At 34.3% G+C, this 17268-nt stretch overlaps 1 protein-coding gene across 1 annotated transcript in view; it reads right to left on the bottom strand.

Annotated features, from left to right (window-relative positions):
- Window positions 1-17268, bottom strand: part of ARAP2 (ArfGAP with RhoGAP domain, ankyrin repeat and PH domain 2) — a 114775-nt gene that overhangs the window by 53713 nt on the left and 43794 nt on the right. Inside the window, exons 11-14 of the mRNA XM_059470118.1 lie at window positions 4011-4126; window positions 2617-2816; window positions 1787-1872; window positions 921-1103 (exon numbers count right to left, since the gene is read on the bottom strand). Coding sequence (XP_059326101.1) covers window positions 921-1103; window positions 1787-1872; window positions 2617-2816; window positions 4011-4126 — 585 coding nt within the window. The remainder of the gene's footprint in view (window positions 1-920; window positions 1104-1786; window positions 1873-2616; window positions 2817-4010; window positions 4127-17268) is intronic.

Genomic DNA, 17268 nt, shown 5'->3' with positions numbered 1-17268 from the left:
AGGCAAAAGTCACTCAAAATAGGAAGATTACTCCTATAAAATTTAGCTGTTCTAATAAACACATAAACACCCAGGACGCACAAGATAACAAAGACAGTTCAGTAAAAGTTCTAGAATTACTTTACAATTAATGCCTTATTACATTGTAATTTCATGTCTCTGCAGAGAAGTTGATAACTTTATCCAATATTTAAATGATTATTTGACATATATCCTTCCCCACAAAAAACAAACCCCACAATCTCTGTATATCCTTTGAGACAATTTGATTCATGCAATTGAGAGCACTGAATTGCAGAATGCATTAAAACTGTTCTGTATTCAGTAACCCTGAAAAATCACTACTCAAGCCATCAGATCTTAGAAATCAGTGAAATGGACATCATTTCTACAGAGACATTGAAAATTGAAGTTCTCTATTTTACAACTTTAAAGAACTTGTTATTTTTGTAAAAGTAGAGAACATACATTTTCCATCATTAATTTAAGCTTTTACATTTCCAATAAGCTACTATGTAAGTGTGCATCAGTTATTTTCACCATTAATGACAATGAATCATCTACTATATTTGAATGTTAGATGTCAGACGAAACACAGAAGGAAGTAATCCAAAGAAATGAAGTGGAAATTTGCATCCCTAGACTATGGTTACATTAAAATAAAGATCCAAATTTTGATGGCTCAGGAAAACATAGGAAGAACTACAATAACCTTCATCAAATAAACCAACAGGAAAAATAATAAACTAGGTAGTTATGCAATGACTACTGCAAAGGCTCCGAAATAACCCTTATTCAACTGTGTCAGAATGTCACTCAGGACACTGAATTAATTTCTTACCAGTTTAACAAGATGACCAAATTGCAGACAGATACAATACAATCCAAAACATGGTATTGGCTTAACCACGCTGTGTTACCTTATTCAGCTGCTCCTTGGTTTTGTAGTGGAAAGGCGTTTTCCTGAATTTTCCCTCTTTGTATTTTTGTGTAATGAATGCTAATCTTTTTTCTGCAGGGTCATCAATATGCAATTCTTCATCTGGAGGAAGATTTCCAGCCCAAAAACTGTTTGCCCTCTTATTTCCAATGATGATAAAGATCTGGATGAGATGCAGGGAATAAATCAGCAAATTAGTATGAAGGATATGAAGCTAGCCTCTGAACAGTTCTCAGCTGCTAAAAGTTGAAGAAGAAAGTTACTAAAAAAAGAAAATTTCCTTCAGGAGACAGCAGCCTCTCTCAGTCACTGCCTATGGTCATCTACAAATGAATAATAAAGCCAGCAGCCATCATTTACCATCAATAGCAGCCAAGCTTCAGTTACAATACTTCATTATATATTAGAAAATATTAGTTCAAGTTCAGGGAAGAGTAGCATGTGTTTTAAAGAAAACACTGATGGCTCCAACCCTCTCTGTCAGGACCACTATTTACCACCACCCTTTTTTAACATCCCAAGCAGCAAAACTGGTAGTGACAAGTTTCCTCTCTTTTCCCCTTTCTTCATCTTGAGTGCTCTCCAAAAGCATTTGATTTCTTTTTCCCCTGAAATATTAGGTACTTGGAGAAATACTAAGAGAAACTACATTTTGTTGGCAAAACAAATATTTGGAATTCCTGAGAGGTACATGATGCACAGTAACATCAAAAGCATCAAGTCTACTGTAACACCATATTGTTTAGCAGCTGTATGTTCAGTTTCCTTAACAGTAAAGCAGCAAATACCTCCCTTTCATACACTAGGCTTCAAGATGGAAAAAAGAGTTAGAATATCACAACATACCTCAATAAGTTCATTGCTCCAAATGCTTGCATCCATTTTTAGACTCCGGACCTTGGAATCTCTTGGTCCTAAAGACCTGTGTTGTCCTGAAAATCCAACAGCATTACTTAACTAATGCACTTAAACAGGGCTTCTCTTCTGCTTAGATAAAAAAAAAAGTGATGAAGGCAGATTTATTCTACTTGCTGTTTTAAAAAAGGTGGGGTTTGACATTTGAATAATTTAAATAAAAAAATATATTTTTTTAAAAAAAGTTAATTTCATTTGATAGTAATGAATAAAAAAATAGGCTGTCTCATGTAGACTGTTTCTGGGATAGCTTGATTTGAAAGAAAGCCTAGAATTATAAATTATTTCCTTGAATCTACACCTTAAGCATTTCAATATAAAACATGACAACTGTATTTTGAGCAGTATCTGAAAAAGCTATCCCTATTGGCAGTAAAATATGTGCAGATGTAAAAAAATTAATACCCAAAATTTATACACTGAAAATTGTTATTCTTTGGCATCTAGCCTTGCGAAAGCCATTTCTTTCCCATGAAGTGTTAGCATGTCTTAATTTCCACTAATTGTGAAGGATGATTCACCTGAGAGAATTCAATCACTACAGACATGTCATTTATGCATGGAAGTGCTTTAGAATAAGGCTGACCTTGGTACTAAAAAGAAAAGTTATGCTCACATTTTGTTTCTCAAAACTTCTATGAGAGTAACACTTCAAAAATAAAAAAAAAAAAATCAAAAAATAATGTCAATTCAAGGACATACATAGATATGCAAATATGACATTTTGTGGAACCCACACAGCTTGTCATTAATTACTCTACCTGCACACTTCTTACAAATGACAACACAGAGATTGATGGATGCCCAGTCAGGACCGGGAGCTTTACAGTCAGCGCAGCTCCTGTTGGACTCATTGAACCAAATCTTCTCAGCTACTTCATAATCAGATAGAGTTTCTGCTATTGATTGCTGGAGTGCTTCAATCCAGTCTTGTTTCTCTCTTTCTGACTCTGCTGTAAAGCTGAAACAATTGACTTTTCTGTGTTATTGATCTTTATTTGAAAGCCCAATTAAACATGGTCTGTGGCCTCCTTATTTATTATATTTACACCCAAAATCACAGTCAAAAATCTTCCTCCACACAGATATAAATCCTAAGATAGAATGTATTATTTTGTATTTTTGAATTCAATGAAACTTGCTCTGTTTTAGCATTGTTTTCAACAAAACCACTACTAGTATAAGGTATGTAGCTTTTGTAACATTCATGTAACATGCCTGAATTAATTTCAATCTTTTTATGTTACCCATTACCAAACTTAAACACTGAACTTTAACAAAAGCATAGAATGACATCAGGAAACATGGAGAATTAAATGAGAATTAAAAAAAGACTGGGAATTGAAAAAACTACTGAGAATTAAAAAAAATTACTGAGAATTAAAAAAATACTTGCTTTTCATTTAAATTTATCTTTATAAAAATTAAATAATAAAAAAAAAATCAACACAGTCTTGTCTTAAGAAAAAAATCAAAGAACTATCTACCAACTAGCAACAGATTCAAATTGCTGATCAAGACTAATTTACCTGCTAGCTGACTGAGAGTGAAAGTATTTCCTAACATTTAACAATCCCAGGAGAACAAAGAAATTTCCTACTTCGTTACAACATTTCAGTTAAGAAACACTACAACACTTAACAAAAGGCTTTTATTAGCATGTACTTTCATTCCCTTAAAAATCATTACAAGTCTCAGCAATCAGTCAAAGTAAAACATTCAACTACTTTCAACCTAGGATTTCTACAAGGGATAGCAAATGAAAGCTTCTTTTCAAATAAAATGCATACGACTAAATGGATGCAGCATTACTTCACTATTGAAGTTTATTATTCTTTAGGATGAAGTCAATTTGTGAAAGTGGAGGAATTAATTTCTCTTTTTTTTCCTTTTGCCCTGGCAGAGAATGAACAAAGAAGGTTACATAAAAGTACAAACCTGTGGACATAATATGCCTAGTCAGGAACTAAGAGATGAAGCACACAACTAAACAAATCAAAGAACATCCTCCCATTTTTCTAAACACTGCTGAACATCCTTAATAAAAACATTACCTTTTCATCCAACCTAGCTACAGCACTGCAGTATGAAATCAGCTTTTCTTTAGTGCCTTAGTTAATTGCATATTTTGTAAAGTAAATACTCAACTTCTTACCTAAAGCTTTTATAAGGAGTAATTATTTCAAAAGATTGCTTTGCAGCCCGATCCACTTGTTTTACATTTGCCACATTCATAGGGATTAAAGTGATACCAAATCCTGTCTTAAAGTCCTAGAAAAAAGATAATAAATGTTTAGAAGGTTATCATTCAAGAATAAAACATGTAAAGAAAAATTATTTCGTCATGGTCCAAACAAAACGAGATCAGTATCAGACATCTTTGCCATAGTATATAAGCCACTTCTAATTTTTTAATGGATAAACAAACCTCCACTAAATTTTGTCCAACCAAAAAGTTTTCAACTGCTATAATGACCTTACTTGATCGTTGGTAAGAGTAAAAATGCATGATCAAACTATTAATAAAGGAAAGAATAAAAAAAAATGTTAAACACTAGATTGCATGAAAAGGTAAATGCAAAATTCTGGAAGGATCTAGCTTAAATCATGATTTAGTGTCTAAATAATCTTTAGAAATCTAAATCCTTCTAACTGACAGCAGTTTTTCTTGCTTTAAGACTGAGCGTTTTAACAAACTAAATGTGTATAAAATTCTTTCTTAAACCATGGATTCCTCATGCTTCTGATGTAGAACATGAACTAAACATGTCTTTGAAAAAAGATCCTATGCAGCAGCTAAAATAGACAAAGAGCTAGTTGTGATTCAATAATAAGAAAGTATTTTTATCTTAAGTGAACACGTGAAACAAGTGAAATTGTTTGGGGTTTTTTTATACATGGAAAAATGCACTAAAAAAAAAACTTTTGTATTGGCAGAATTGTGAAATAAAATGTGAGCTCACACTGAGCTCCTGTGAGGGCCTCTCAAACTGTATGGATTTTGGAAAATCAGATGAATGCATACATTATTTCTTATCTATTTGGAGTACCATCTGCATTTCCTCCTTTAAATTTATTTACATGTTGATCTCAAGGCAGTCACTTCCACAAGTGTAATTTCTGGAAATATTAGCATACTTCTTGAGAATAGTAAACAAATCAGAACCAAAACCAAGCTGTATCACCCAAGCAAAGAGCCAAATTCATATATCTTACCATTTGCATGTTCCCTGTTACCTCTCACATAACAAGTAGTTGGGTACAGACTAATAAAAATAAAAGCACTGAAGGGTAAAAGACTCAGAGCTGCCTGCCTCTGAAGAGAGGATTGTTTTTCTAGTCAATACATATTTAAACCTGCATCCCTTGCAAGTTTCTGTTTGTAAGATTCACAAATTTTTGAGCACTAAGAAGTATGGAGAACTTCCTTCACAAAACTCTTCTAATTTTATTTCCCTATTTCAAGCATGAGCAAATAAAACTATCATTGTATCCAGGATTGCTAAGGCTAAATCCAAGAAAAGCCACATATATGCGTGTGTCCATGCACAAGCAGAAGTATCAATTGTATCACACGAGGCATTGAATAGAAGAAGGCCCCAAAAAGCATAATAACATCCACTAAAAGATGAGATTTTTAGAATGACAGAATTCCTACAATTTAAATATACTTTGAGATAAGTTAGCTAATGTTTCCTTGCCAGACTTCTTATTAAGAATTTTTGGGGTTTTTTTTACATGCCATTATTTTTGACAGTAGCAGTGGGGAACTAGGTGTGAATTTCAACACAAATCTTTATAAAATGTAGAAGCGTTTCAATAAGTAATCTATGTTAGCCACTCCTCAAATAATTTGTTTTAGAAAATAGACAAAAAATAGAAATGATTTTAAATACTTCCCCTTTTCTTCCACCCTCCTATTCTGTAACCTAGCATTTTTATTCTCTCCCCTCATCTTCAGCCCCCACTCTCTTTGTGTATAAATCAAGGGGTTTCATACTGACACACCTGCCTCAGAAGAGAGCAGAGACTTCTGTTAAGCCTACACAGTCCCTAATTCACCCTGTATGGGAAAAGAGTGGGCAGAAAAACCTCCTTTGAGTGTGAACTTGACAGCATCCTCTGTAGCAGTGAAGCATTCTTAACTTCACATCACCAGTGAGAAAAAGAGGAGCATGAAATAGTGAAAAACAAAAGGCTAAGGAAAGAAAAATACAAAACTTGAATTTCTGTCAGTGAAATGAAAAAAAAAAAAAACCTTACCAAAACAACTCAAAACCATTACCTCTGTAGAATTAAACGGTTTATGCTTCTGAGATGTAAACTGGTTGCAAGTTTCATTTGTTGATTCAAGTATTTCAAATTATTTAAAATAATTTGCCTTAAGAAATCCTGATTTTTTAATGAGAGGTAATAAGCCCATCCTTGAACCTGCACAGTGCAATGCATTCTTTGTTTATTAAATAACAGCTGAAAAACCACCAGAAGCCATGGTTAAAAGGTGTTCAATACACTTCTAGGTCCAGAATAAAGTTCACTGAAGGTAAATGATGAACAAAGACAACCAAAATTATAACTACCTTACTAAGAATGATCAAAGTTCCCTTGTAGAGTAGCTTCCCTTTAGGCACTTCCTACTGGGGACAGTCATAAAAATAATGCAAATAAGAAAATGTATATGCTCATCTTCCCAAAAATGCTTCCAGCAATCTATGTACTTAAAAGTCCCTAAACAAACAGCTGCAGCAAAGATTATACTTACTAGCCACTGACAGACACATTCTCAAAGAATTAAAAGCCCAACAACAACAACATGCTTTGAGGTCTCTGTAGGATTTTACTTCATAAATTTCCCAAATACTGGTTGTAAAAAAAGGAATTCCTTTTGTATATGAATATTATATATTATTAATATTATGATAACTGAGAATTTTCAATTTTTTGCCTGACAACTGAGAATTTCATTACATAACATAAAAGGAAAGAAACGCTAACTAAATTTCATTAACTTCTTATCCCATAATGTTTCTTCTTGAAAATATTTATTCTATATTCCTTTCAGACTGTTTCTTATGCTTTCAAACAGCTGGTTGCACCTCCTTTCCTTGGAGCAAAACAGAGCAAGCTGCATGGAAGCAACCTGCCTCGTGAAGATCACACAAATATTTACGTCTGTGAAAACAGACACCAAAATTTGTAGTACTTAATTTAACAATACAGAACCAAGAAAGCACTCTAGAAACAAAGTACATTAATTTGAAAGTCTTTACCTTTAGGTGCTGCACAAACCTGTCAAAATTTGCACTTGTGTGTCTGAACAACCCCATTAAAGAAAGAATAACTCATTATGCTTTACATTCAGCAAGGGCATGAGAACTTACAATGCTGAATTCCAGTGTGAGGAAGGTCAGAAACGTTAAGAAACTTGAATCTACTTTTCAGAACAGAATATGGTGGCAAATTAAGCAATTTCATTGGTGAATTAGAGTGAAGTTATTTCCATAATGGTCCAAACAAACTCCTTAGGGTAATTGCACAACACTTGGCATAAACCGGGCTTTGTGAGTGACAGGTACAGCAGAATTTAATTTCAGCGCTCAGAATTGTATGCTTTCAGGAGTGCAGTCTTCTTCTCTACTTCAGAAACAGAAGTGGGAATTGGTACAGAGAAGAAAGAAGTGCTCCACTTTGAAAGATGAATTCATTCACTTTGAGTGCACAGAAGGACAATTGGGCTATTCAAGAACTATACAAAAAGTATCGACAGCAAAAGCAAGCAGTATCTTTTCAGAATAAGAATTGTCTTGCTTCTACCCACTGAAAGCTCATTGTTTCAGATACAATGAACTGCACTATGATTTCTGACAAAGGCAGAAAAGTTTAAGATTCAAAAATGCACAGAGAAAGATGAGGGTTGGGTTTGTTTGGTTTTTTTTTTTTAATTTAAATATAGATACAACTTAAATGTCTATAGTTATACTATCTGCATGAATTCTAAGAAAAGCTGAAAAATGAGTTGACAGTAAGAGCTTTAAAAAAAAACCAAAAAATTCTCCATAGATATAATAATAGAACCAAAGTATTCACTAAACAGCACAGTTAACTGAAAGCTAAAAATATCAGGGTGAGTACTGGCTTTCTGATTAGCTGTTGTTCCTTCCTGAAGGGTGTATTATTATAATATGGAATTGTTGCTGTCATTATCATCCCTGTCTGAAAAAGACATAACCTATGAAAACCAGTCATCTGTATATAAATAATGAAATTATTTAACTTTTATTTTTAAATATACCTTTAACGTGTATCTATAAGAGCCTCTCAGTGTACAAAACTGTCCTCTTTATTATGCATTATCTTTTCATAGGCAAAAGCTGTCCCATGACAGGCTTTGCTAACATTTCTTCAATTCTATTTTGGATGAAATTCATGAAGATTCAAAATTAGTCTCATACCTTTTCTAACATATCACCACCATTTTACAGACACAGAAATAAACACCAAGGCTAAGGAACACTGAAGTATATATGTATAAAATCATGCAACTATATCTGAACAAGTGAAATTTTCAGAGCTGCTGGATGCCTAACTTTCAGTATGTTGTCTTAAAAAGACAGACTTGGGCACCTTTCTGCCTACAAGTCATAAATAAATTTCTAATCAGAGCCTGAACTTTTTGACTCTCAGTGAACACACTTTCTCCAAAAAATGGCACTTCTAAAAATTCTCTTCTGCTACCTATAAATGTCTCTTCATACCTATAGGTATATTTATATACCTATAAATATTCTCTTCTGCTACCTATAAAGGAAAATTATTTTTCTTTCTATTTTTTCCCTTCCACTTAGTTTTGTTCCAGTACACTAGGGCTGGCATTCTTGTTGGTTTAGTCAGACCAAAATTCATCTGAACACAGGAGTTCTATGTCTTTGCATGCACTGTCTTTCATGGATCTAACATTAGCTCTCCAATGTATGAAGTTGATTTAAAAAAATCTTTGCATCAGGAAAACATCTCAGAGAAATTAAACCAAAAAAATGCAGCCACAATTATAACTTTACCCATACTCCTAACATAAAAATAAAAAGTTAACTAACTTAAAATACTGAAATAAAATAAATACCAAAAATAAAAGGTTAGCTAACTACTACTTTCATATTAGAAATATCAATCCATATTTTTATCTCCTTCTTTTTTGGTAGAGGACTAACTGGATAAAAGCAACAGCAGAGAAAAAGGAAAATTGCTTACATGAGTTCAAGAGACTATGTTCCTACACACTCACACATACATATACATACATAAGTATATATCCTAATATATAAATGCGTGTTTGTAGCTTATTTTGAAATAAAAAGAATACAGAAGTACAGAACTCTGAAGTACAGAAATAGCACTGATAGATGTTGGGAACACAACACTTTTGGAAATTCTACATCAATTGAGTATTCTCACTGCACATCAGTTTCCTTCCTGTGTATTATGAAATCAAGGTGCATTTGCTTTTTTTGTCTTTGGCTGTCAAATCTTGAAGACATGCAATATTTAATAGTGTGCATGCAGACAGACAGATAGATATCCAACAGTGATAAGAAGTAACAAATGGAGAACATTATATTGCATATAAAGATATATTTACACACACAAACGTGTATGTATGTGTTTATAAATGCACATTTTTTTGTTTCCTTTTTAACAGCTATCTTTCATACCACCCTAACACTAATTTATAAAAAGATTATTCGTATTTCTAAAACTACTCTTGTCCTCCTGCCCATACTCAGAACAATCTTGACCTTTAATCACAGTATCTGTGATCAGAGTTCCAAAACAGGACCTTACATGGTTCCTTGAATTTACCACTTAATTTGCAACAGCTCTTTAGATTTACCCTGGGGAAGTTACCACGAAGTTTGTGACAACCACACTACTCCTGCAAGATCTGAACATTCCCTTAACAATTTAGCAATTTAGATTTAGTCTTTTCCTTCATTCTTACCCCATGATATTTGATTTCTTCCAAACAACCAAATTATTCCAGAGAGAGAAAAAGCCAGAACTAGAAGAACTAGAATCATTCAAATGAAGTATGCATAGTTTCTTTCCTCTCCTTATTATTTGGAGGCATTACACTTCAGCCTTTCCAGCTATTAAGGAGGGCTAATTTCTGCAACAGAAATATGGGAAAAAACTGGCTTCCATATTAATAAAAAAAATTAAGACCTTTTTATATATTAAAGACTTTAAGAAAGAGTGACTAGTAATGCAAATTGCTTTGATGATATTAAGTTTACACAAGTTTATATTGATTTCCTCTCCTTATATATGTACTGAGCTTAGACCCCCATTTATTTTTCATCAGGCTTCTCTACATCCCTCATCACAGCCCAAAACCTTTTAATATAGATTTCCAGTGACAGTTACACATTGTGGATTGTAATACAAAACCCATGTAAGTACTCTGTCTTACAGTCTTCTAATGAGGTCCCAAAATACAACCACAGTGAAGCATACAGTATATAATTACACACTCAAAAAATAATGTTAAAAGAACATGAAGGTTGCTAACTCAAGCCCTGATGAGCAAGGAGATGCTAAAATTCCAGTGTTCTGTGCATGTTAGCTCTGTAGCTGGGTGCTCATCTGTTATGCTACGTGAGGTAGTCACATCATCAGTTTTAAGTTCTTCAGTTAACTAAAAAATTCTTTTTCCCGTTAGAAAATAAAAATAATGATTCATGCTACTTTTGAAAAAAAAATGGTAATGACAACCTGGCATCCAAAATTTTAGTGGTTACAAAGAAGGGAGACAGCAAATGACAAGAAGGGCCACTTGGACTAGCTCTAGTAAGTGCCACGTAGTAAGCTTGCCTGCAGTCTTTTGGATATACTGCTGGAATACATCCCTCTCTGTATCATTCCACATAATTATTTTATTAAAAAATGTAATATCTGCACTTTGAGATGGCTCTATGATAAAAGCCAGTACATAAGAAGTGGGAATAACTAAGAGATTACTTTAAAAAACGCATTCCTGATGAACACTCTAAGGTAGTTACAACCTTAGATGGCACTTCTCATTTAAGTTAGAGATCTCTCTATTCACTTACTACAGGAGCAATTCAGAATCCTCACTTCAGCAGTTATATGTATGTATTTTGCACTATCAATACAATTTTATATTGCTTGATTATGCACCATCAGGCCCATGCCTCGTTTGTTGTATGGGATGGATCTAGGACACATGAAGATGAAAGCTCCCTTCCTTTATAGGCTGCAAAATACAAAAAAAAGATGAGGAGGACCACATAATTGAAGTGACTGAATACTATATTGGAGAGTTAGCTCTTATCTTTGCCTTTTCCAGTTTCTGCTCAGTGTAAATCAAAGCCTTAGCATACAGTCATTTCACTATACGTTTTTCATTTCCTAGTATCTGACTTTATGCTCTAGGGTTTGATTTGCAGAACTGCTGAGCAATTGGAACTCCAGCCAAGACCTATGAAAGCAGTATTTTGAGCAGGTATAGTTTGACAGAGAACTATTCCCTCCCAATCACCCATAAAAGACTAGAAAAACAGAGAATGCTAAATATATGGATATTTGAATCCTTCATTCTGTTTCTCAGAACTGTGTGGTCACATGGAGGAGAAAATCATCTTCCTTTAACTTACAGGAACCGATGAAAAATAAAGTCCTCACTGCTCCTCAAAGAACATTCCTTTATCCGTGAAGGAATAATTTTAATGTAAGCACTTTTCAACAAGATCAACAGTGTGCTACAAAAAAGGCATGGGCTATACCATGAAAAGAAATTGAAATTATCAAACAATTACTAAATAGACAATGCACTGAAAGAGGCAGTGATCCTGTGGAAGGAAATAATACATTATAGTATCTACTACACAATATTATAATGAAGTGAAATTAAGGTCTTATTTCTAAGACCAGTTTTCCCATGAGTAGAGGGGGACAAAAGTTTGTAACTGAGGTAATGTTACCAAAGGTTTTTGGCTGAGTTCTTCAAAAAAATTAGGTTTAAACAACAGAGGAGCATTTGTCTCCCCATGTAACCCCAAGTAAGCTTTTACTCTAGAAAGATCCTTGGCTTCGATCAATTTCAACATAATAGCAGCCAATGAATCTTCAGGTCTTAGCAAGACTTAAGGAAAGTAGCTCAGAACAGAGAACATAGAGTCCACATTTCCCCACATCTTTACTACCCAGTCCCATAAGAAAAGGCTTTACAGTATGGTCACAGTGAACTGAGGCAAGATGATGCAATCTGTAAAGGGATGTGCAAAGTCACCAGCCACAAACACAAATATATCAATTAAAAGCTTCTATTTCTTAATCCTCAAAAACAAAGAGAGAATAAGACAACAGAGAGTAAAGATCATAATTCCAAATATATATACGTTTCTCACTTGTGCTGAAACATGCTAAAAGGGAAGAAACAATCCATGCTTCAACCATGCCATTTCAAATAATTTGTATGTATGCAAATTATGTACTTCAGAAACAACATATGCAAGTTCAATCTAAGAACCTGAATTCTACACAAAGATGTACATTTTGACACAAAGCAATTTAAAGTTATTAGTGGAAAGTAGATTTCTTGACTTAAAGATCATTCACATTCCTGCTTTAGAAATATACTAAAGGACCTGAATTCTTCAACTATTCCACAATTCAGAGCTCAGCTTTCACTTTCACACAGAAAATGTGATTCAGACCATATTCCATTCTTCAGACATATGTTTTCTTTTTCTTGTCACTCAACATACTAGGAAAGCAAGATGTCACATCTGAGGCACACAAAACCAAGCATCAAAAGCAAGCTGCTAATACTGCACACAAAACCCTCCTTGCTGTCTTCCCAAATACCCTGACAGGTAGCCAAGCAAGACAGACAAACCTGCTTCCTGTGTTATGTCCCCCTCTCCCCCAGCACACACTCATAAGAGAAGCGTAGGCAAAGTTCCAGTTTGAACAACTACAGTAACTCCCTTCCAGCAGGGCTCCTCTGCAGCTTGGAGCTCACTCAGAAATCAGCACCTTGCTGCTTCATGAAAAATAAAGAGATGACATAAAGATGGCACAGCTAAATAAACATGTAAATAAAAGTCAACGCCTGTCAGGAGCAAGTACAGCCTACATTCAAGGCTTTCACCGTTACTTTATTTCCAACAGCTATTCATAACATCGCCTCTTCTTTAAAGAGGCAATCATGTTCCTTAAGATGCACAACTTCTGACACACAGAAACTCATTCCATTTTAGAGCCCATTTCTTGCTACTCAATTCACATCTTTTTCATCCCAAAGGGATACCAGTTTAATATATGCAAATTCTAAAATTATGTGGAAATGCCTCATTTTTCCTCAATTTTAGCATTTGAGCCCTTCCAACTTTTTTTTCCATTTAGCTGAAACAGCTATCCCTATAGTCACCATCTCAAATTCACACACTATTTTAAACACTTCCCTGCAATAAGCACCCAGAGAAACTCCTGTTCATACAAGGACATTTTTAAACATAGATATTACTATTACAGTTTAAAGTAGCCATCTGGACTCTTCTTTGGAAGCGCTTCACAAATGGAAGACTTCTTAGATTTAGCAAGACTGTTCTCTGGAGACCAGAAGGATCTGTGAATTTTAAGATACCACATATAGCTGTAATTTTCTGAATTCATATCTACATAATCTTCTTGCCAAAGCTTTACACACACTCCAAAGATCTTGTTGTGTATTCATAATCCAGAAAAACTGATGAAAAAGTGTTTGAAGTCTTACAGGATGGACAGATCGTGACCATTTTTGCAATACCTTAAAATCTACAACCACTGTCATGCAAAAATAACAAACTTTTTGACTGGTCTTTTAGTACAGTAGTCACTAGACAAGGGAGAAAACTGTTATGACATCCCCACTGGCAAAATTCCCTAATGAACCAAAAAAGCCTCCAAATAATGGAGAGTCTGCTTTCCTCCAAAATTTGCCCATGGTGATAAACAAATTTGATATTAACAAAAGAAGTATCAATGACCGAGCACAGTGCTTTTACTTACTGACTATAAACAGCAAGGTGTTAAGACAAACAGTCCTCACAGTAAATATCAAGACTTCTTATTTATTTACTACCTCCTTCTTCAATAAACTGAAATTTAATTCTATGATGTGGTATTTCACAAGTAAAAATATTTAATAACTAACATAATTCATGATGTTTCAATAACCACAAACAAAAATAGCATTTCCTGATGGAGAAATTTTCCAAAGCTTTATTTTTACTCACAGACCTTTTTAATTTCCAATTAATCTGCATGGCTCAAAATAATAACAAAGGGAAATTAATATTTTTTAGAAGTTTCAAAAGTTTTTGGAGCACCATAAAAAGAGCACTAATTATTATAGACATTTTCACATCTAAAAAAATGTATTTATGGCTATCTGAATATAATCCAAACATACTCCATTTTCTCATGACTGGATCCCTATGGGACTTTCCAGCTGATGTTGATAAAATAAGCAGTTTAAATTTCTGATCCCATCAAACTGAATTTCTCTTCTGAGATGGTGTATATTGAAAACACACGCATACCCACAGACCTTATAAGAATAAATGAATGAATTACATGAAACATGCAGAGCTCTAGACTGTGCTAACCGCTTTTTCCAGCTTGGGAGATTTTAGACACCTTCTGCGTAGAGAGCCATGAAGAAAAATGTTTCACTTCACTTTAACAGCTGACATTATGATCTTAAATTTAAAAGGAAAGAATAAGCCAAGGAGGGTACAGACCCTCACAAAAGCCTTTGGCCACACACCATAAACTCTCATCTATTTATTTCTCACCTTTGCAGGAAAGAAACATCAAATGCCATAAAATTTCAGATTTGTTTAAAATTTGAAATTCAGACATTTTTGGACTACTTGAACCAAAAAGATAATGTTTTTCCTTCGGAAATACAGAAATAAATATTTAGTAGAAGATCTAAATTTTGAGAGCGTGCACACATATTCATTAACTTTGAAGAATGTGTCAGACTTCATGGAGGTTCAAACTTTTTCTAGAAGCCAACGTAAAGTATAAACTTACCATTAATGCCTAGAAACAGCAACCTAAGGAGACCATATTATGATTTGTGAATTCTTCCCACTTCTGTAACGCTTACTCTAAAACAGTGAAGGGACAGCAGCACCAACAGTTTTGCCACACATTCTTCTGTGCCTGGACCAAGGGAGGGCTGATGCCATGACAACAGCAACGCTGCACCACAGCTTTTTTAAGCTGAATCTTTCCTAACTCAGTCATTTCAGCATTATGTCTCCTGCTTAGACATCCTCCTTGCATTTGGTTCAGCCAAAAACAGAGTGGGGTGGGCTTGGAGTTTTGTTTGTTTGAGGGATTGGTTTCCTTGTTTTTATTTATAAATATTTTCTTCTGCTGGCTATAGATTCACTCATACTAATATCTTTCTATGTGACAAACAAAGATGAAAATAGCAGATAAATGCAGAGAAACTGTTTTGAATTTTTGTAAAGCAAAATCACTTGGACACACATACAGCTACTGCTTAGCAGCGATTCACTTTCATACTTGCCTAGGCTTTATGCCATGAAGGTAGTGATGTCGCATAAAAAATATAAAAGTAAATATTTAAAAGAGAGTTTCAAGAATTAGTACAGTTTACAAATAAGCAGTCTACTTCTCACTACTTAAAAATACTGAAGTGGCTGAAGTGCTAAATATGTATAGAGACTACTGAATTCCTAGTAAATCCATTGTAAATAAGTTTTATTATGAGTCCATGTAAAAGCCACTGCTATTTGATTTTAGTGATTATTTTTTTTAATTTTGATTTTACAATTATCAAAGCTAAGATGGGCAACTATGACAGCTAAAGAAGGATCCAGCTCTAAAATATCTGCACTACACTCATGTTTCAGGACTGTGTGTAGAATTAGTATACCCTTCCAAACAAACAGAATGCCTTTGTCATAATGAATGTAATCTAATTTTTTAATGAATATCACCTCCCATCACAAATTTTTAGTTAAAAGCACCTTATGTAAAAACAAAGTAAATTCAAGCTTTCAATGAAATTATTTTCTTCATAATGAGAAGCAAAGGCTAATATCTAACAGAAAAGGACAAACTATTGTAAAAATATGGAACAACTATTCTCTAAAAAAATGTACTTCAACAGATTAGAAGTTAGAAAGCAACCAAAATCCTTAAAAAAGAGCCCTCCACATACATCTTTCAAATGAACTTTACACTCTGCATTACTATCTAGACAGCTAGTTAATAGAAAGAACACTAAAAATAAAATCTTAACAAATTATCTCCATTTACACATTTATCTTCTGCTTGTTTCATTAAACTTCCTGTTGCCACCCACTGAAAAATACAGGAAGGTCTTTAAGGACCTACAATAAGCTACAGATACGTGGCTCCTTTGTAGCATACTGATTCCACCTGTCTTCTACATTCGTTTCACTTCTCCAGTCTCTCTCTCATGCCCAAATCCTTACAAGCAAGAAATAAATCTCACTCACCTGAATTTAATGAGAAACTGAAAAAACAGAACTTGTCAACAGCAATGTTAACTCGTGCCTCAGAGCACATTCTTGGGTAGGGGCAACAGGCCTAGACTACAACTTCTTTCTTTCCCAAACGCTGTGCTAGAATAACCTTCAAATCACACAGTGATTAAAAAAATAATAATTTCTGAAACACACATTGCTATGTTCAGATTAGTCAAGATGCCTTTTACAAATCAGTGGTTAGTGAAGAGCAGCACCTGTAGTGGCAATTTAGTAATGGAAAGTGACCAAAGCAAACAGGGAAGCACTGATTTACAGGCTGCTCATACAGCAACATCCCGACCTAGAGAGCAGCAATCTGAACCCACTTCATGCCATGGGGAAGCACAGGGATAAAAATGCTGTTCCGGCTCAGAACTAAAACCATGCAGATGCATCTCAGCACACAAAAGTTGCATCAAAATTGCAATGACTCGATCAAGATAACATATAAAGAGAATGTCACAAACAGTAAAAATAGAACTAAAATTACAAAATCACTCCAATTTAGGATATTCAGAAACCCAGCAGCAGCATTTTGTACCATTTGTGGGTGAGGAGGGTTGTAACATGCTACAATGATTTTTAAGAACAGGAAATTTACCAAAAAATCCTTCTGTATTAGTAGGAATGGGCAGCTGCAATCTGGAAACACACCGAACTTACAAGGAGGTATATTTTCTCAGCATGAATGTGTCATTTAAGAAACCAGGATGAAGAAGAATTCAGGAATGAAACAAAATACTGCACTAAAGTGAAAAACTGGCAATTGACATGAATGGCAAAGCTCCAACTGACATTCAAAGAGATGGAAATTCACCC

Source organism: Ammospiza nelsoni, chromosome 4 (assembly GCF_027579445.1).
Source record: "Ammospiza nelsoni isolate bAmmNel1 chromosome 4, bAmmNel1.pri, whole genome shotgun sequence".
NCBI lineage: Eukaryota > Metazoa > Chordata > Aves > Passeriformes > Passerellidae > Ammospiza > Ammospiza nelsoni.
This window is presented reverse-complemented; position numbering and strand designations above follow the sequence as displayed.